The sequence below is a fragment of the Histomonas meleagridis genome (genome assembly GCF_020186115.1).
Source record: "Histomonas meleagridis strain 2922-C6/04-10x chromosome Unknown contig_27, whole genome shotgun sequence".
Taxonomy (NCBI): Eukaryota; Parabasalia; order Tritrichomonadida; family Dientamoebidae; genus Histomonas; species Histomonas meleagridis.
The window spans coordinates 872,377-894,314 of NW_027150844.1; the positions used below are offsets into that span (position 1 = coordinate 872,377).

The window sequence follows — 21,938 nt, forward strand, 5'->3', positions numbered from 1 at the left end:
TAAACAATTTCATGAAATTTTGTTTTGAGAAACCGTTAAAAAAACTAGCCACTTTTGTGTATCCTTTGACTTTTTCAACTGCCAGAAAAAACGGTTTAGAAAATGGGGTGTTTTACCAGCTGTTGCGGGCCGAATCACCCAAACATTGATTCTAATTTCCCTTCTCTTGCTCTTTATGAAAACACATCATCAAGTTCCGATAGTTCTCTCAAGGCTTATGGAAAAAAAAATGCCAGAGATATTTCACCACTTATTGAAGGTCCAACTTCATTGACATTTCAAGATCTAAAACTTGGTAGCTCTTCTTCTGATACAGATCTTGATATGGATCAAATTCGTAATCTTCTTGAAGCTGCTTCTTCATCAGATGAATCATCAAGTCAAGAACAAACTGAAGACGAGCAAGTATTTAAACCAGTGGAAACAAATAATGAAGCTTCACAGGAAGAATCAACAAATACTTAAAATATGTTATATATAAATTCCTGATTTTAATTTATTTATTATTGATGTTTTCATAGGCAAAACTTTAATTAATAATTCAATGTGCAAGTTTTCATATTTCAAATTTTTTTTTAATTTTGTTTTTTTTTGCATGCCAAATAATTTCAAAGAAAATAAAACATACAAAATGACATGTGAAATAAAATTTACTAGACCATATGGAGGCTCCAAAACCAAAAACACCAATTTCAGTTCTTGTTGTTGGACTTGCAGGATCTGGAAAGTCAACTCTTGTTCACGGATTAAATGAATTCACATATAACAATAAGATTAATTCATATTATGTAAATTTGGATCCTGCTACATCAGACTTAAACTTTTCAGCTAATATTGATATTAGAGATACAGTAAAATATGATGATGTAATGAAACAATTTAGTCTTGGACCAAATGGAGCAATTTTGACTTCATTGAATCTTTTTTCCACAAAATTTCACGACGTTATCTCCATTATTCAAAAACGCGAAGGATTAAAATTTGCATTTTTTGATACACCAGGGCAAATAGAAGCATTTGCTTGGTCAGCAAGTGGAGGAATGATAACACAAGAATTAGCTTCTGTTTTTCCAACAGTTATTTTATTTGTTGTTGACATTCCCAGATGCAGTAGAACAGCCACCTTTGTTTCTACGATGCTTTATGCATGTAGTATTTTATACCGAAGTGGTCTTCCAATTGTATTGGCGTTAACAAAAACAGATGTCAAACCCGCTGATGAAATTATACAATGGATGACTGATAATGATAAGTTTGAAGAAGCTATTGATAATGAGCATGAAAGCACATACTTTGATGATTTCAATAAGTCATGTGGTTCTGTTTTCTCAGAGTTTTATCAGGCACTTCCCGTTGTACCTGTTTCTGGTGTCAACGGAGAGGGAATCGACAAGCTCCTCGAAGCTATTGAAAAAGTGGCGTACGATAAGCCACAAACAAATCAAACAAAATGATTTCCATAAAGCTGTGCAAAACTTTTTTTAACTGTTTCTTTTCTTTTAATATGAAAAATATTGAGCAATAGAACACCATAAATTTGTTTTTCTAATAAACAAGTTAAATTAAATTTTAGAATTTTTCTCGTTTTCGACAAAAAAAAACAACCAAATCAATTGCTTTTATGTTTATTTTCACTTTTTTGCAATATTCCAGACAGGGCACTAATTAGGTATAATTGTATAAATTATATTAATTAGTATATTTTATTTTCGACATCTATAAGAAGTTCATTAGCTGCCAAGCAGTTTTTAAGATTTTTCAAACAAAAAGGAAAATATCGATTGTTTCTCTTCTGAAGTACATTATTTTACGATACAGGCGATTTTAGAACAGCTGTCCAAAGTGATTTTCATCGTTCGAAAACATTTATTGAATTTTGAGTGCAATGATAATTTTCTGAGAAAATTGAATACGAACGTTTTTGTATAAATTACAAATCTCTGGCTGACTGTAAATGTTCTTCTATCTCTTTCTATTATCATATTCATTTACACCAGTAGACGACGATTTGCTCACTGTATATACCAAGTGGGGAGAGAATTTCGACAAAAACAATGTTCTCCCAGAATACCCACGACCACAATTCGAGCGTACTTCATATAAGAACTTGAATGGTGTTTGGGAATACTCTATCCGTGACACAAGTGAAGAACCTGCACAATATGATGGTGAAATTGTTGTACCATTTTCACCAGAAGCTCCACTCTCTGGAGTTGGAAAGCAATTATTACCAAAGCAAACCATGTGGTACAAGAGAACTTTTGATTTCTCTAACTTCGTAAATGATGGTAGAATCATTCTTCAATTTGGTGCAGTTGATCAAACCTGCGAAGTTTATGTCAACGACCAAAAAGTTGGTGAACATGATGGTGGTTACACTGCCTTTTCCATTGATATTACTGATGTTTATGCTAAAATCACAGATAAATCAAAAGTCACAATCAAAGTCAAAGTTATTGATAATTTAACAGAAGAAGGTGCTGCCTATGGTAAGCAATCAGCCAAGCGTGGAGGTATTTGGTATACAGCTACAAGTGGTATCTGGCAAACAGTATGGGTTGAATCAGTTCCAGAAACATATCTCCAAAACGTCAAAATATTACCAAACTATGATGCGCAATCAGTCCAATTTACTGCTGAAGTCATTGGTTCCAACTCCAACAAAGTCGGTAAAGTTTATGTATACGATGGCGAGCAAAAAATTGGTGAATGCGAACTTAAGAACGGCCAAGCCACTGAAGTTAAGATTCAAAACATGAAATCATGGTCACCAGAATCTCCATTCTTATATTCAGTTGAATTTATGTTTGAAAATGATTTCGTCAAGTCCTACTTCGGTATGCGAAAATTCTCAATAGGCGAAGATGACAAAGGTATTAAGCGCTTGTTCCTTAACAACAAACCATATTTCCATAATGGATTATTGGATCAAGGATATTGGTCCGATGGCTATTACACAGCTCCTACCGATGAAGCTAACATCTATGATATCCAAACCATGAAAGACCTTGGCTTTAACATGTTACGAAAGCACATTAAGATTGAACCGATGAGATGGTATTATCATTGCGATCGCTTAGGTATGTTAGTTTGGCAAGATGCAGTCTCCGGAGGCTATCCATATCATTCCACTGTTATCCAAATTTTGCCATTTATTGGAATCAAAATCAATGACAAACATTACTCAATATTTGGGCGATCATCTGAATTAGGACGTAACAACTTCCATAGAGATTTGAAGTTAATGATCAATCAATTATATAATGTTCCAAGTATATCTACATGGGTTCCATTCAATGAAGGTTGGGGTCAATTTGATGCATTAAAGGCAGTCGAAATCATCAAATCTCTTGACACTTCAAGACATATTGATCATGCTTCTGGTTGGCATGACCAAGGAGGAGATGATTTCTCAAGTTTCCACGTCTACTTTGTTAAGTATAAGCTTAAGAAAGACAAGTTGAATCGCCCAATTGTCCTTTCCGAGTTCGGAGGCTACAGCCACACCATTGAGGGACACATCGGCTCCAAGTCACAGTTCGGTTACAAGAAATATAAAACTATTGAAAAATTGAATGAGGCTATCAAAAAGCTCTACAACGATCAAATTATACCGGCAATTGAACAGGGCCTATCGGCGACGGTTTACACGCAAGTTTCTGATGTCGAAGATGAAGTGAACGGTTTGTTTACATACGATAGGAAGATATTGAAGGCCGATCAAAACATGTTTAAGGAAATTAACCAAAAGATGCACCTTTGAGGTTTGTGGTCGAGCCAAAATACGTTCATTAGTTTAATGAACTAAGTGAAAAACTTTTTTAAAAAGTTTTAATGATTTTGTATTTTTTTTAATTTAATGCGTACGAACAAATCAATTTGTTGTGTACTGAAATTGAGTCGTAAACATATGTTTTCATTTATATTCTGCATGACGAGCGCCATTTTTCGACATTTTCTATGAGATCGCAACCCCAAATTTCAATTATTTTATATAAAATTGGATTGAAACAGTGATTTTATTGTTATATTTTAGCACAAATGTTTAAGTGGTATTTGTTTTATTTCGGTTTCACATTTTTTATGAAGGACAATCATTTTTTCCACAGCCAAACCTAACAAAATATGTGTTATTATGATCGTAATCTTTATATTTGTTTATTTTGAAGTAATTTAACAATTTTTGTATGGCCATGTGAAGAAGCATATGTAAGAGCTGTTTCAAATAATTTATATAATTTCCAAATATTATTTTGTAATCCGATATCATTGACACAAATAATAATTAAAACATTAAAATATTTCTATTATTTACATTAATTTCTTTTTGTTCAAGAAGTAATTTAACAACTTTTGTATAGCCATGAAAAGAAGCTAATAGAAGTGCTGTTTCAAATAATTTATATAATTTCCAAATATTATTTTGTAATCCGATATCATTGACACAAATAATAATTAAAACATTAAAATATTTCTATTATTTACATTAATTTCTTTTTGTTCAAGAAGTAATTTAACTATTTCTGTATAACCATATTGAGATGCGTAGATAAGTGCTGTATTAAATAATTTAAATAATTTCCAAATATTACATAAAAATATCAAATTATTAAACCAAATTCTAAATAAAACAAAAAAATATCTTTAGCATTAATAAAAATTCCTTTTTGTTCAAGAAGTAATTTCGTTATAGCTGGTCGAGCCACTGGACCTGAAGCTCCCATAAGTGCTGTTTTAAATATTTTAAATAATTTCCAAATATTATTTTGATATATCAAATTATTAAAATAAATTTCAAATAAAACAAAAAAATATCTTTAGCATTAATATCAATTCCTTTTTGTTCAAGAAGTAATTTAACTATTTCTATATGACCATTTCTAGCTGAAACCATAAGAGCTGTTTTAAATTATTTATATAATTTTTAAGTCATATTTTGAAATATAAAATTAACAAAACAAATATTAGACAAAACACATAAATATCTTTAGCATTAATATCAATTCCTTCATGTTCAAGAAATAATTTAACTATTTCTGTATAACCTTCATCAGATGCTAAAATAAGTGCTGTATCAAATAAAAAAAAATAATTTCTAAATATTATTTTGAAATATCAAAATATTATAATAAATTTTAAACAAAACAAATAAATATCTTTAGCATTAACATCAATTCCTTTTTGTTCAAGAAGTAATTTAACTATTTCTGTATGACCATTTAAAGATGCTAAAATAAGTGCTGTTCTAAATAATTTAAATAATTTCCAAATATTATTTTGATATATAAAATAACAAAAGCAAATATTAAATAAAACAAACAAATTTTAAATAAAACAAATAAATATCTTTCGCATTAATATCAATTCCTTTTTGTTCAAGAAGTAATTTGACTATTTCTGTATGACCTCTTTCAGACGCCTCTATAAGTGTTGTACTAAATAATTTAAATATTTTCCAAATAATATTATGAAATTGGAAAAAATAATTAAAATAAATCATAAACAAAACAAATAAATATCTTTAGCATTAACATCAATTCCTTCTTGTTCAAGAAGGAATTTTACTATTTCTAAATAACCTTTATTAAATGCATGAATAAATGCTGCTTTAAACAATTTAAACAAATTATAAAAATTATTTTATAATATTAAATGTTTTTAAGAAATAAATTTTGCTATCTTTTTGTTAATATATGTATTATTAAATAAGTAATTCAAAAATTCTTTATTTTTAGAAACAGTGGAAATTTCGAGAAAATTTATTGTAATTGGATTTTTTTCATGGAGATATTGGAAAATGAAGAAATTTCCAGTGACAATTGATTTAATTATAAAAGATTCATATATATTCATTCCTTTCTTTTCTAAAAATGAAAGAATTTCATAATTATTGCATAAAATACAATTTACCCCTAGCCATTCTATGTTATCAATTTTGACAATTTGATTATCATAAAGATAATAAAAGATATCATTACGATGAAATTTAATGGCTGCTTCATATGCGCTTGGATATAATGAATGATTTTGTTCACATAAATGAATGATTTCTTCATTTCCACTTGCAACTGCATAATTGCCTGTGTTATCTATGTTTGCACCATTGATAAGTAAATATTTAAAACATTTGATCGAAGAAAAAAATGCTGCATAATCAATTAATTTAACATAATCTTCATTAATGAATGAACATCTTTCATAAAGTGATGGTTTAATTTTTTGATTAAAATTAAAATTAGTTTGTGATGATATTTCTTGAAGTTTTTCTACTTCATCATTTCGAATTATTCTTGTAATTTCATTTGGATTATGCCCTTCTTCAATTAATTTCTTATGAAGCTCCCAATCATTCTTTGATAGCAATCCAAAATTATCATAAAAATATTTGGTATATTTATTTTGCTTAATGTTTTTATAATTTGACATGTGATGAAGAAAAAAATATGATGTTGTCATGCTTTCACATAAATTTGGTTCAATTATTTCATTTGTAATCATTTTTTCAAAAAGATAAAATGATTCGGTTGTATGAATAGGATTTAAAAAACATGCAAAAACATCTCTAAATATGTCATATGATGTGTTGTAAAGTTCTTTTTCTTTTAATTCAAGTTTTTTTAGATATTCTAAACATACTATATCAGAAGATTCTACTGTATAATAAGAATAGACAATTGAACATATAATGAAATTAAATGAGTATGGAAATTCTTGATTAAAATAAATTATAGAAGATTCAACAGATTCATCAATATTAACATCATTTAAATTAAAAATAATTTGTTCAAGAGATTGTAACATTTGTAAATTTTTCTCATATTGATTTGTTCGACTTTGAAAACATCCCATCAAAAGATGAACAACAATGAAAAATATCAGATTTTATTTGAATAGTTTATATAAAATCTGGGCTTTTCAGGGCACCCGAAATCTAAACGTATTACATAATTGAATATTCTTGAAGAAGAAAGCTTAAAGCATAAAACATCTGATAATCAACAAAACTTAGTGGAAGAAGAAATCAACAATAGCGAAACAATATCTCCAAACAGATTTTGCAAAAATCGATTTCTGTTGTTGAAATTGCAACTGATCGAATCATGGAATCGAATTTCCATCTGTATAATAATTTTTGTTGTAAATATTGATCAAGTTGTTTATTTTATTAATTTGAAATTAAGATCTATTAAGCATTTATATCTTTTGCTCAATTGTTTATTATTAAACTTTTTTGCACATTAATGATTGATGATAATTTTTGTATCTTGAAATTGCATATCGTCAAAAATTAAATACTTACATTTTAACATATTTTATATAAAGAATGAAAATTTTATATTTAAATATTTGCTGGTCTTAATTGCAAAAGAAAAAAACTTCAAAAATGTACCCAATCTAATACAAATATTTTATAAATATCTTCTTGGAATTAAAAGCCAAGAATCATATTTTCTTCACCAAAGATAAAAAAACTTATGAATGAAATAGAAAAAGATAATGAAGAAATTATAAGTGAAACAGAATACGATGACAAACTTTCAAATAATAATTGGAGACTTTATAAAGTCTTATGTTGATTAAACCAACATATTAAAGAAAAAGTTGATCCAAAATGATGAAATCGAAAATTTAGGAAATCCCATCACGAAATGATTTTAATTTTAATCAAATTATTAAAACAAGAGTTGAATAAAAAAACAATTAATTCTTTAATATAAATGATTAACTTTTAAGGAAAATTTTTAAGGGCATTTTTATACGTGATTGAGTTAAAATTGAAATTTATAAATATTTCAAAAGCATAGTTTAGTCATTCATTGTAAAAATATTCTTTGAATTTTATAATTTTTAAGATAATTTTTAAAAATAAGGAATATTTATTAGCTTTCTTCAACAAGTCCGTATAGCTTGTTCTCAAATTCTTTATTTCGCAGATTTCCATTAAAAAATTTATCAACGAGTGCAGTGAATGTCTTGAGTGTAATGAGAGCGTCTGAGCCTGCTTGGTGTTGAGGGCCAACGCGGAGAACATTTAGTTCGTTCGCCAGACTCTGAAGACCGCCAGTAGATATCTGATCAATATCATCACTCATCAGTTTTAGGTCATAAAAATGTGGAAAATAAACGCAAAGGCTGTTCATGAACGTTTTTAGATCGCTTGGAAGAGGTTTACAAGTTAACATTTTGAATAAATAACCAAAGTCAGAACTACTATGAAAGGTAACAAAGGTTACGTCATCATTCATCACAAGGCCAGAAGTATATAAAAGCTGGGTAAATTCGTAAACACTAATTCCATCTGTATTAAATTTGTTAAAGTCAATCCCTGATTGTTGAAGAAGCTCAATGGCTGGTGTTGTAAACATGTCTTCATCAAGATTAAATTTGAAATTGAACTGCCAACAACAACATGGTGATGGAAAATTTCCTTTGCCATCACCTAAACTAATTCCAATTTGGATTATTTTAAGGCAATCAACATTGACTCTCATAAGGTTATACTGAAAAGATTCTTGTGATTGAAATTGACCTATTGGTCGTGCAATCACGCCAGGAAATTCTGTATCCATTCCAACATAAGGATAATCATTTATCAAGTCAGCAATTATGGCCATTTCTTGTTCGAGGTTATGACTCCATACCTCTCTAATAATGAATTCATCTGACATCTGCAGACGTTAACAAATGATGTATCGTATAACCGGTTTCCCTCAAAAAGTGAACTTTCGTTTTTTATTCATCTTTCATCCAAAACTAATTCCTTATTCAAACAAATTATTTTAATAATTTTTTTTCATGAAATCTATTTATATGTCAATTTATTTATAATACAAAGTTGTTTTAATTCTAATGATTAAAAACAAAAAATTTTTTATTGAAAATGAAAAAGATTTTTTTTCTAGATTTATATATAAAATTTATATTTTATTTAATAACAAAATTTGTAGCATAATTTAATCTGTTATGAGTACAGTTTATCCCATATTGAAAGCAGTCTTTTAATTGGACTTAATTTAATTTCTTCTTCTATTCCATCAAGTTCATTTTCGTTTTCTGGCTCTTCCATGTCTTCATTGTATTGACCAGAACTTGCTTTTGATGTTTGCACACTACGAAATACACTTTGCATAGTGTCTTTTTCTTTTGGAACTGTTTTATATTCAGATGTTTTCCATCCCCATCTTTTGAGTTGCTTGTTTGCAATATAAGCAGCAGAAACATGATCGAGTGAGTTCGTTACTTCAATGCCTTTTTGTGTTTCTGGTTCATTTGCCTTGGTTTGGTTAATTTGTGCTGATTGACCTTTGGATAATAGATTTAAAGGCTGTTGTGAAAACGTAACTTGTGGCGTCGAAGAATCTGTATTGAAATGTGGCTGGGGATTGAATGGGTTGGTATAACTTTGTTGAAAATTTATTGGATAATAATTATTAGGTGGATAATTTACATTATAGTTTTGTGTGTAATTAGGTTGATAGTAATTAGGATTTTGTTGAGATTTTGCTGAGATTTGATATTCTGTGTTATTTTGAATTTGTGAATTTAAAAATGATTTTGTTGGTGGCCCTTCACTGGTGTGGCTCATTTCTGTCTTATTGTCCTTGAAATAAATAGGATGAATTGAATTAGAATATTCAACATTTTGTGGAATAGAATTATATGAATTATGTGAATTTCCAAAATTGATTTTTTTTGTGGTTATTCCCAATGAATTGCTGCTTGGGAACATTGTTCTCTTTTTCGTCCAAAAAAGTGACACTCATAAGGCTTATTAAACTTGGAAACCCTAATAATTACAAGAATTCAACAAGATGAACAGATACAACGTTTAATTTCATAAATTGTATGTTTATAAAAAGAAATAATTGCTTTTTGAAATTTTGTATTTACATTACTTTATTAAAGGAGCTAATGAAGATGTCGACATCTAAAAAATGATAAATTAATAAAAAAGATAAATCGGTCATTTTGGGTCAGTCTAAAAATTTTTATGTACCATTTGATAAATTCATATTCACTTCTTTGATCTCTTCTGCAATTTCTATTGGCAACTGTTCGAATAAACCTCTCAATTCTGCGCCACTTATGTTCATAAAGTATTCAAATGGGTTAATTGAATCGAATGGAACTGGAAACAGTGTAATGAGTTGTGGCGGTGTATCATCTTCTTCGTCATCGTCCACTTCTACATTATTTTCTCTTAATTTTAATATGTAAGTTCTTTTGTATAAAGAAGCAGCTTTAAGATAAGCATCAGGCACCCCATTTTTCGCCAACGAAATCAGTACGATAAATCCTATCGTCATTTCTCTGTAAGTTGTCAAAGTTTTTTCTGAAATCAATTTCAATAGGAATTGAACCAAGTCGTTATTTAGCATTGAAATCACTTGAATTTCATTAATTCTAATTCCAGCGGCAATTACATGCAAAGCGCCAACGAAAATTGTTGGATCAGTTTCGATTATATTCGTAGTTCTAATAGCTAATGACATTTGAACATTTAACACATTAAAAGTTAAAGGCAAAAATATCATCAAAGTATTTTCACCAGTTACTTGAATTATGCAAGAAGCTAAAAACAAAGGATAAGATAAACATTCTTCAGAACCTTCATCAGAGTTACCGAATTCTATCATTGCTTGAGTTAATTGTATTATCGAGTTCAACATTTCCAAATTTTGTAATATCGGAGAATTATCACATACAACTAATGGGTATATAAACATTGTAATTTGTCTTGCAGCAAACAAAAGATCTCTATCATTTGCAAGTAATTGTAAAAAGCTTGGTAATACTTCAAACATTATTGGTATTACTAATGACATTTTTTGGGAGAATTCGCCCATTAAATCGATTAAATCAGGGAAAACTTCATTTTGAGGGAATTCATTAAATATTTCCATAACTTTTGGTATTATATAATTTGCTAATTCCAAAACGATTGGATCATTATCTTCAAGTTGAGATATTATATCATAAATCAAATATAATATTTGTGTTGCTCCTTCCATAGTTGGATCATTATCTACGTTTTGTATATGATTAATAGCTATGTTTAATAACACACTAATAAGTTGTCCTGCATAACTCGAAAGATTTTCAGTGGAATTTAAACATAAATATTCGATTGTAAGTGATGGAATATTATTTGTAAAGATTGATGACGTATCTAAAAGTTTCGGCAATAATGAATTAATATTTATTGATATTTGTTCTTCTTCTTTATTAATATGTTTAATACAACTTGTGAATAATTTCGATGCTGATAATACTTCGATTGGATATGGTGACGTCTGTATAATATTTAATGAGATATAACAGCCAAGTTTAGGATCAACTTTTTTTAATGTTGTTGATAAAAACCATAATAATGTAACACGTAAAAATAATGGATTATTAGTTCCATTATTTAATATATTTATTACGTTCGTAATGAAATCAGGTGAAATATTAATGTGAGTTGTGGAAATTGGTTTCTTCCCTTTCTTCTTGTTCTTCCGAATCTTGGAACGTGTAATTGATTTCATTTCTTTAATGAGAATTAATAATAAATATATTTTAGCTTCAAAATCATAGGCATCTTTTGGCGATGTAACAAGGATCGAATAAAGTTCATCAATTGGAATATGTGATGAAATTAATGATATAATATATTTGCAACTATTACGTGGTGATAATGTTTTCTCGATGTCGATTCCAAAGTTTAAATTTGTCTCTAAATATTGTTCGGGATTTATCTCAGTTTGTGTTACTTCATCAAACGGAATTTGTGCAGATTTAATTAATACATTGATAATGAAATCAGGTGTAACTGTGTTTAAGTCACAAATATTATGTGAATGGAATTGATAATAAATATATAATGCTTTACCACTAATAACATATGTTAATGGTAATGATAACATAGAATATATATAATTAGATATCGTGGGTGATATTTGCGTTTTATAAATGTTGGAAAAATTATTAATAAGTGGGTTCTTACTTGGCTTGTTTTTGAGAAAACTTTCATTAAGCATATAGATGATTTTAACAATTTGATATTTGATTTTAAGAATAATTTCATCGGTCGAGTTGAACGTTAAGATTGAGCACAATTGTAAAATTAATTCAACAAGAATTTGTGAGAAGTCATTCAAAAGTATTGAAACTGTTAAACGGTAGATGATTTTGGATAAATAATAAAAAATGTTTGGAAACTGTTGGAAATTTATACCAGATTTCATAATGGTTGAAAGAAATGTAACAATTTTAAGATTAAATTGATCAATTGCATCAAATTCTGCTTGATTAGGTTTTTGTCTTTCTGAACATGATTTTGCCCAAAAATAACAAATTTGAAGAAATGATTCGAAATCATCTAAATTATTGTTTGATATTTTCGTGCTTGCTATGTTCATAAGTGTTTCCATGATTTGATAAACATTTGGGAAAGATCTAAGTATTATAGTACGAAAAGCCGCAATAAAATGTTGCCTGATGTTATGGTTAACATTGAATACTAAATTGAGAAGAGTCATTGCTATTTCATCCTGATTTTGTTGATTCCAATAAATTTCTTCTCGAATATCAAATGATATTTTCCAATGATTTCTTATTAACACACCGATGTAAATACAAATTTGATTTAATAATGTTGGATCTTGTTGAACTTCTTGTGTTGGAATTAATTGAAAAATAAATTGTATAAATTGTGGATTTCTGGATGCTTCTTCAATGATTTTTGTTGCATTTTCAACAACAGATTGGTCTGGTACTAATGTTTGTTTGAAAATAGAAACATCCATTTAGAAACAAAAATTTTGGTCGAACATATTAACGGTTTTGGGGTACTCCAAATCCAAAGTCAAAATCAAAGAAATGCTTGAGGTTCATCTGGCTCTTCTGCGTTATAATATACATTATATATAGAGAACAAAATAAAACATCCAATCGACCAAATCATAAATGCTAGTAATACGGGAATATCACAAAGAGAAGGAAAAAATACTAATGCAATTGAAAGTAAAAGATTATGAATAAAATGAAACATTATTGAAGGCATAATAGAGTTTGTGAATATATTACTATATCCCCATCCAAAAGAAAGAAAAAAAATTACTAAAGTCGAAAAAAATGAAGAATGCAAATGACAGAACGCAAATATTATAGAGCTCATAAAGGTTGAGAAAGTTGGGTCAAAAAACCTACTAAGAAATGTAACCATCCATCCTCTGAAAAAAATTTCTTCTGAGATGGCAGGTAATATACATAATGTAAATGTACTAAATAAGATTTGCAAGATGGAAGAATCAGGATTTATTTTGTTGTTCAAACAATTATTTTTCGAAATTAATGATAATGATAATAAAGAAAAACCAAGTATAAGTAACAACAAAGTAGTAATTCTTACCTTGTTGAAATGAAGATATTTTTTAAAATCTGTTTCACCCATAAGCTTAAGTGAAACAAATGGAATTAGTAAAAATGAAATTTCACCAATTATTGGCTTAAAATATACAAAAAATTGAGAATCTTCACTTACCCCTGAAATTCTACTAATGATAAATACTAGTAATGATGGAATTAAATTTAAAATTAGAAATGCTGATATTGTTAGACCTAAAACAAGACAAAATGATATAAAAAAGTTATCATTGCCTTCTTCATTGGATTCTTGGATTGAACTATCTGAGTAATCATCAAATGAGGAATACTCAGGTTGCATAAAATCGCATGAAATTTTGTTTTGATAAAGTTTATAGAATATATTGAATAATTATAAAAGCCGATAGAAGTGAAAAGGTTCCTTACAAAGTTAGCTACCTAAAAAATGGTGAGATTAATTAAAAACAAGATATCTCGGAAAAAAATTAGAATTTAATAATAAAACTTGTGATATGTTTTGATTCAAAGATTGATTTAATACTTTCATTTCTGATTCATATAAAAATTATAAATTATTGAAATATTTTATATCTTTGATTTTTTCTCATCATTGCATTCACTCATGATATACCACGTAAGGCATTTTATATGTTGTTTAATTTCACGAAATTTTTCCTAAAATTTAAGGAAATAGTTCTCAAAATTATTGTCATGTTAATCTTGGTCTTATTTTTCTGCATCTTAGCAATGTTGTATCTTATAGAACATAATTTAAAAAAAAATAGTTCAAAAATTTTATATAAATTGTAATTCTATTAATAACATATCTACTGATAATATATCTTTAAACGATCATAACCATGATAATAGATATGCTTTAATAGATCATATCCAATATTTGTATATTGAAACTAAATTTATTTATTATGATTATACAATTATTATTTATACGACAATTATTATTATTGTTTGTGTTGTTATTATAATTATAATTATTATGACACTACTTGGCGTATATAATTATTATTCGAATTCGAAACAAAAAATCAGAAAATATTATAAACGAAAGTTCAGAAGAAAAAGCAATTGAAAACAAAAAAGAAACCACAAATACATTTGCAACAGGAATTTCTATATCAACAATTGAAGAAGATCCTTTCGCTGATGATTTCAAAGAAGATAAATTTATTGTGCAAATGGATTTTTTTTTTTAATATCAAATAAGCAATAAAAGAAATATATGCGATATTAAAATCATTTTCTTTTTTTAGAATAAAAATTAAATTTCTTTGAGATATGCATGTATATCATTGATTTTAATTTCATTAACAATAAATTCATTTTTAAAAAATATTGAAAGAATAAAAAAAAATTAGAATTATAATAAATTATATATTTTTTCAAATCATTAATAATCTTTTCAACTTAAACTATTCTTTATTACTACAAGTATTTGGTACCAATAAATACGGAAAAACCAATCCAAAATAAACTTAACAATGAGAAAGATAAATCAAATTATCTGCTTGAAAATATGCTCAAGCAAAATTAGGCCGATGCAAAAGTTCATTCGAGATTTTTTAAGATAAAAAAGCCCAGCCAATCTTAATAAAAAATAATAAGCATAAGATTCAGATAAATATTCATGAACAATAATAAAGAAAAATCAAAGAGAATCATAAATTTCTATCATAAATGTATATAAATTTTCATTTTGCCCGTTTTTTGTTCTTTGCTTTTTCATTGAAAATTGAGAAGCCTACTGAAAATTTCAAAGGAAATGCATCAACATTCAATTTCATTAAAATCTAAAAAATGAGTTTGGACGATTCTTCACATTGCCTCGAGATGAGTGATATTGATTCTGTAAATGAGATATCTGAAAGCGCTAACAAAAATGAACATGAAGCAGATATAAAAGACAACAAAAACAATAATTTAACAGATTCAAAGAATCCATTGGAACCTTCAAATGAAAATATAGAAAAAGCACCAAATTATGTATACCTTGCTGCAGGAAAGTGTTATGAAAAAGATTCTCTAATATGCCACCGATGTAAAAAGCAAATTCATTCAAGTACTGTTTATATCCATCAAAACATTGAAGAAGATACCAAAGATATTGTTATTTATTGCACTACATGTGCTGAACTTATTAAATCACAAGCAAAATTCTGTGAAATATGCAAAACCGAAATCAAACCAAATGAGTTACACAATTCATCAACTATTGCTCAAATCACTAAAGGCAAGTTCTACCACCGCCATTGCTTACATTGTTCATTTTGTAGTGAAATAAATGATGATCCAAAACATTATTCATTACATACTTATGAAAGTGATAATACTGTACATTCATTATTAATCTGTCAAAACTGTATAAGGATCTTAAATGGATGTTCTGTTGACAGTGAAAAACCAATAGTTGGGCAGTTTGTACCAGAATTGCTTCCTGAAGATTTCATAAATAGTTGTCAACAGTGTGGAAACGAGTTTGTACATAATGTTTATATTTATGAAAACGGTAGGCTACTTTGTGTAAACTGCAGTGAAACATTTTGTCAAGAATAAAAATTGATAATTAGTTGGACTTATTTGACTCATTTTTTGTATTTAGAAGGGAACTATTTATTTTGCTCATTGTGAATCATGAAACACTTTCAAGGCTATCAATTATCAACGATGAAGATGAATGAAAAATAATCGTATTAATATTGAAAAAAATAAATCAAAAGTTTATACCGACAGAAATTATAACTTTTTTATTGTGAGTTACTTCACTTTTTCAGAACGATCATATTCAATTGGAAATGTGGAAATGTCAAAATATTCCAAATAATGAAAAAAGGAAGCAAAAATATCGATTAATAATATTTGGTGCTTATTCAACAAATTCAGTAGCAATTACCTCCTCAAGGAGGTACCTAAAATACAAGAAATAATTTCAATAAAAATTTTGATGGCTTTTTTATGGAATATTCGAAGTTTATTTCGATTATAAGACAACTTTTTGAATTGAATAAACGCATCTCCAAAAGAAATAAGCAAATAAAAAGAGACCATTTTCAATTCGAATGGTAAATAAAATAATTGCGAGTTATTTTAAAAACTTCAATTTTGATCATTCTTCTTGTTTTGTAAAAAGGCAAATATAGATGAAAATTAAATTCAAGAAGAGCAGTATGTTGAATGTCTTCAGAATTCATTATTGTACATGAAAAATGAAAAAGACATCAATGTACATAAAGATGTACTAGGTAGGTTTTATATACCGTAAAGACATTTCTGCGAGATTCGAATGTTCTAATTCTATCATTCCATGGATTTTTCAAAAAATATGGAATTAAATATCCAAAACTTAATAAAGGAAGGAAATCAAAATATGTTGATCTGAGAATGATTGCACAATTTTGTATTATACCAGAAAATTTCGGGTTGATTATCAAAGGATGACTGATGTTTCTTAAAGTAAGGGTTTCACAGTTACGGAAAATGATATCAAACGAATATTTGAAACTGAAGGACTTTACTTATTTGAGAAGGAATATAAACCATATAATGTTCATGATCTAATATTTGTTGCTATATTTGTCAATCAAATTTGGCATACAGATCTGCATTATTTTAGAAAAAAGGAAGGTGAGGATCAGAAATATTTAATAAGTTTTATCGATGATAGATTTCGAAAAATATCATATTCTGAGGTTATGGATGATAAAACTGATGAAAGCGCAAGTCACGATAATTCAACAATCGGTTAAATTGTGGATGAATATAATATGTATTGGCTTCACAAATATATTTACAAGATCGACAAAAAGAAAATGACTCCACAAGAAGCTTGGGGAATAATGCCAAAGTATGATGGTACACAAAGTGATTAAGACCTTCGACTTGTTTATATCTGGATATTAATTTGTCATTAATTTATTTTAATTGTTAAATTATTCATCCAAAATTTTTAATGATAATTGTATGTCTCAAACGTTTCGAGATCGTACGGTAGTTAACGATCAAATGTCACGTAAAAGCGGCGATTATGAATGACATTTGATCGTTAACTACTGTACGATAGTGAAAGCGAATTAATTGTCATTAAATATTCTGACATGGTACACTTTTTAGAATGAATATGATCGTTATAAATATTTTGTCTTAGTCCACTTTTTCAGTGTTTTTTATTCGTATATCATTTTGCCATATTCACTTTTTGAGTAGCTTCTATCGTCAAAAGTGGAATATTCTCCACATTAAATTATAACTTTTTGAACAATATATTCGCCAAACAAAATTTCAATTGAAATTTCATATCATTAACATGAAAAAAACAATTGAAGTCATTGGTAAGTCCCAAGACGCTACCAGTTTTAGTGAAGCCTTCAACGCCGTCAGGATGTCGGTATTTTTAAACATTGTACCTGATAGCACGATTGACATTTTATTTGTTTTTGATAATATGATAAATGATATTATTCAATATATTCAACCTACCACAGTTATCTTTTTATTTGACTCTTCTATATCTATTGGCGTTGGTGAAATTTATCCATGCAAATTAATCTCTCCATTAACATTTTCACTTATTGATGAAAACCAACAACTTTCACGCAATTTCCATTTTGCTTTTGGATACATTGCACTTGCCAAAATCAAGATATCTTTTAAAGATGATTCTGCTTTTTTCTTTAATTCAGTTTATGCTTCCAAAACAAATATCAAGAAGGCCAAACCAACGGAAAACAAAGTTGTTGTTAGGGATCCCAAAAACTCAACATTTCATTTAATTATTGCGTTAGATTGTACTGCTTCTATGGCGATCCAAATCACCAACATTAAGAACACACTTCGATCAGTCATTAACACCATTAAAAAAGAACATCCGAAAGTCTTAATTAGTTTTTATGCATTTCGTGATTATACAGATAAAGATGTTATTAAGAAAGTTATATTCCAAGAAAATGTATATACAATTATCGATGCAATCTCACAAGAACGTGCTACAGGTGGTGGAGATAAAGCAGAAGCACATAAAACATGTTTATATGAAATATATAAAGATATAACATCATCACAAATTGAAAATCTTATTTCAGTTTGTATCTTTATTACTGATGCGCCACCACATATCGCATATGAACCAACATCACCTGAAGCAATCATGGAACGCGAAGCATTGAAAGATAATCAAATAGCTTCAGATTGGATAACACTTGCACGTAATTTAGGTCATATTGGATGTCAAGTCTATACCTTTTTCTCCAAGATTAATGATGACATTAAACCAATGGCAATCATGAGCAAATATACAAAAGGTTTATGCTTCTATATTCAAGATAATCAAGAAGCATTTCAGAAACAAACGTTAGCTATAATTGGTGGACTTGTTACACAAGGTAAGGACCCTATTATAGTTGATGGAATTAGACTTTATTCAACATCTGATAAAGCTGAAGAAGAAGAAACAATTAAGAAAATTACATTGAATCAAACAATTGATAAGCAGAAAATTCAAACTGCTGTTATGTTATCAGGACAATTAATGAGATTAGATCCTTCATCACGTGCAGCTAAAAGAGTTACAATTACTTCATCCGAATTGATTGAATCAGGAAAAGTAGCAATTAAAGCATTAAAAGCATTATATAAATTATGTCAAGGTAATCCGGCAGGTTATGAATTCTTTGATAGTATTAAAGGAAATAATGTTTTAAAGAAAATTGGAGAAGAACTTAAGAAAGATACACCTAATCCAACATGGTTTACATCATCAACAATAGAATGTATTTGTTCTGCTTCTACTTATACTGATGCATTCGAAGCGTTATTAGAATTTGATGAAGATTCCAAATGCACTGATATTTTAAGTATATTTTCTATGATTGGAAACTTTGTGATTGGATATCCATTTTTATTTGAATTAAATCCAACTGGTAAATTTAATATGGAAGATGCATGGGCAATTAATCTTAAAAGTATTAGTACATCTTATACATTATCAATCTCATCATTATATGATATATTAATACATAGTGGCACACAAGAAGCAATTGGTAAATTTAGAGATTTAATGGTACGTAATCAAAAATCAGGAATTGTTCCAATATGTATACCTGGCGATTTATTAGGCGTTTATGTAACAAAGATTTTAGACGCTACAAAATGGCTTGATTCATTAGTATCTTATGGTTTACATCGTAACATTGAGCCACTTCCATCAATCACTAGAGCTACATGTTGTGATTTCATTGTTAAAATTTGTAGAAGTTCATTTAAAGAAGGAAAAATAACACCAAATCAAAGAGAATCAATTACGAATATTTTGTTTATGATGGAATCAATGGTATCTTTAGGATGCAAAGATATTATGAAAGCATTTAAAGAAGCATTTCAAAACGAAGTTATACCTTATGATGCATTTTCACCTCAAGCTCCTTATAATTGTTCTTCTTTAATTAAATTACTTAATGTTATAATCCAACTTAAAAATGATATCCAAAATCTTAATGAAGATTATGCGCAAAAATTATTCCATTATTTCATATATGAAGGTATAGCAATGTTAGCTCCATCTATTAAGGAAACTAAATTTGATTCATTATTAAAAGTGATTTTCGGAGATATTGAAGTCGATGTTAATGATGTCGAAAATATGAATCCTTTAGAAAGTTCAAATTATCGAGTATTCGATAACGTTCATTTTAATGTAAAAACATTTACACAAAGTTCAATTATTCGATTATCAGTACATTTATTTAAAACAATTTGGAGTTTCTTTAGACCAAATGAAAAATTCATTGTTCCTTCCGATGTAGAATTAACAGCAGCATATGCACAAGCGCTTGTAATGTTTCCACGTGTCAGCAAATATAAAATTAATGATTCTTCAAATGAACCTACGACAATTCTTATTCCAAAGTTCAACTTAGAAAATCCACAAAAGTCATTACAAGTTGTTATGCATATTTATTTCAGGAAGACAAAACTCGAAGATCTTTTAACCCTTCAAGAAAACAGACGAGTTTATCTCAAAAATATGATAATATCCGATTTAATCATTGCATTTCGCAATTGTGACTTCGAAGAGTTTTATAATATTTTAATGCAAGGTAATCAACTTGATTGGATGAGAAAACCTTTTCTTTTAGATATGACTGATTGTCAAGACATTTTCAATAGGATTTTAGATGAGGTTAAAAAGCCTGAGCCATATGGTGATGAGTTTTATTTTAATATTTTGAATTTGTTAGCTTTGGGTGAATCTGGTTCACATGTTTGGCAAAAGTTAAAATCATTTAGAAATGATTCTACTGTGAGGGAATATACCAACCGATTCTTGCCTGATAATAATGCGGTGTTGAACTTTTATAAAATGAATTCCCAACGTAAAACTGTGAATCGTCATGGACATAATAAATACACATGTCCAAATTCGGATATGTATACTGAGCTTTACGCAAGAAGAAGAATCATTTGTACAATCGCACAGTTTTACTTCTTGCCTGATTTGCCACATCACGTTTCACCAATAAAACCAAAAATTATTTGGGCATTATCAAAGAAAATTAACGCACCACCAAAAGAAGAAATTATGGAGCTAGCAAATCAGATATATGAGGAAATGAAATCATTCGAAGATTATTAAAATAAAATTATAAATAATTGCTTATATTATTTTGTTTATTAGATGAGAATTAACTTCTTTCATTTTCGTTTTTTCATGGTAATTAATTTCATTGCGTGCACAACTTCCATAAAAACAATTATGAATATGTTTTAAAACATTTTATGTTAGTTTAAAGAAGAACATCACGCGATGCATCGATCCCCAAATATCTTTCAGAATAGCAATAAAAATGAGGCTTTGTGATTCCATCAAAGTGGTTGAATTTGATATAGATCTCCAACATTGTATATTTTCATATCAATATTATTGTATTCAAAAGATTCAACATTAAAATCAATTATCCGAAATTTCAATTTCCAAGATATATTATTTATATATAATTGTAGTTATTTCACATGCAACATTTTGGAATGTTCAATCATACATTATTAAAATCATATATAATTTATCTAATTTAATAACCATTCAAAAGACACTAAAATTTTCGAAATGTCTCAGATTTAACAATATGTTTAGAGTCATTAATATGTTCTGCAATGGTTGTAATTTTACAAAATTTTGAACCATTTATTGTTTCACTGAGTTCGTTTGATTGCATTCCGATGTTTTTCACAAACTTTTTCTTATCATAACGGTTGCCAGTGTTTTTTGTGCTACAGTTTCTAAGTTCAAATTGATAATATTTACAAAAATAAAAATAAAAACGTGTTTGCTGTTCCCCAAACGCATAAAATTCGAAACTTAAAGATATAGTTTTTATTTCGAAATTTTTTTTATGAAGATTTTTGTTTGGTCGGTGCGATAGCGTTCAAAAGTCTGAGCGTACCAAAGTTATCGTCGACGGTTTTTTGCAGAAACGTCCGGCCAATGCACAATGTAAAGTCATCAAAAAGCACGATCAAGAGGTCGTTCAAGATTGAACCTGTGAATTGAATGGTACTTTTTG

General features: G+C 28.2%; 6 protein-coding genes across 6 annotated transcripts; 4 read left to right on the forward strand and 2 right to left on the reverse strand.

Annotated features, from left to right (window-relative positions):
- Positions 1-102: 102 nt before the first annotated feature.
- On the forward strand, positions 103-465 carry GO595_004734 (uncharacterized protein; the record flags this gene model as incomplete). The annotated part of the gene is made up of 1 exon (XM_067917898.1): positions 103-465. One exon carries the CDS (start codon positions 103-105, stop codon positions 463-465), a length of 363 nt encoding a protein of 120 aa, XP_067775316.1.
- A 197-nt stretch (positions 466-662) lies between these two features.
- Positions 663-1,454, forward strand: GO595_004735 (putative XPA-interacting protein; the record flags this gene model as incomplete). The annotated part of the gene is made up of 1 exon (XM_067917899.1): positions 663-1,454. The coding sequence occupies one exon, from the start codon at positions 663-665 to the stop codon at positions 1,452-1,454; it is 792 nt and encodes a 263-aa protein (XP_067775317.1).
- A 500-nt stretch (positions 1,455-1,954) lies between these two features.
- GO595_004736 (glycoside hydrolase family 2) lies at positions 1,955-3,763 on the forward strand (the record flags this gene model as incomplete). The annotated part of the gene is made up of 1 exon (XM_067917901.1): positions 1,955-3,763. The coding sequence occupies one exon, from the start codon at positions 1,955-1,957 to the stop codon at positions 3,761-3,763; it is 1,809 nt and encodes a 602-aa protein (XP_067775318.1).
- Positions 3,764-7,880: 4,117 nt separating this feature from the next.
- On the reverse strand, positions 7,881-8,615 carry GO595_004737 (CAF1 family ribonuclease containing protein; the record flags this gene model as incomplete). Its single annotated transcript, XM_067917902.1, has 1 exon — positions 7,881-8,615. One exon carries the CDS (start codon positions 8,613-8,615, stop codon positions 7,881-7,883), a length of 735 nt encoding a protein of 244 aa, XP_067775319.1.
- A 347-nt stretch (positions 8,616-8,962) lies between these two features.
- On the reverse strand, positions 8,963-9,586 carry GO595_004738 (uncharacterized protein; the record flags this gene model as incomplete). Its single annotated transcript, XM_067917903.1, has 1 exon — positions 8,963-9,586. The coding sequence occupies one exon, from the start codon at positions 9,584-9,586 to the stop codon at positions 8,963-8,965; it is 624 nt and encodes a 207-aa protein (XP_067775320.1).
- Positions 9,587-17,686: 8,100 nt separating this feature from the next.
- GO595_004739 (VWA domain-containing protein) lies at positions 17,687-21,010 on the forward strand (the record flags this gene model as incomplete). The annotated part of the gene is made up of 1 exon (XM_067917904.1): positions 17,687-21,010. The coding sequence occupies one exon, from the start codon at positions 17,687-17,689 to the stop codon at positions 21,008-21,010; it is 3,324 nt and encodes a 1,107-aa protein (XP_067775321.1).
- Positions 21,011-21,938: the final 928 nt, after the last annotated feature.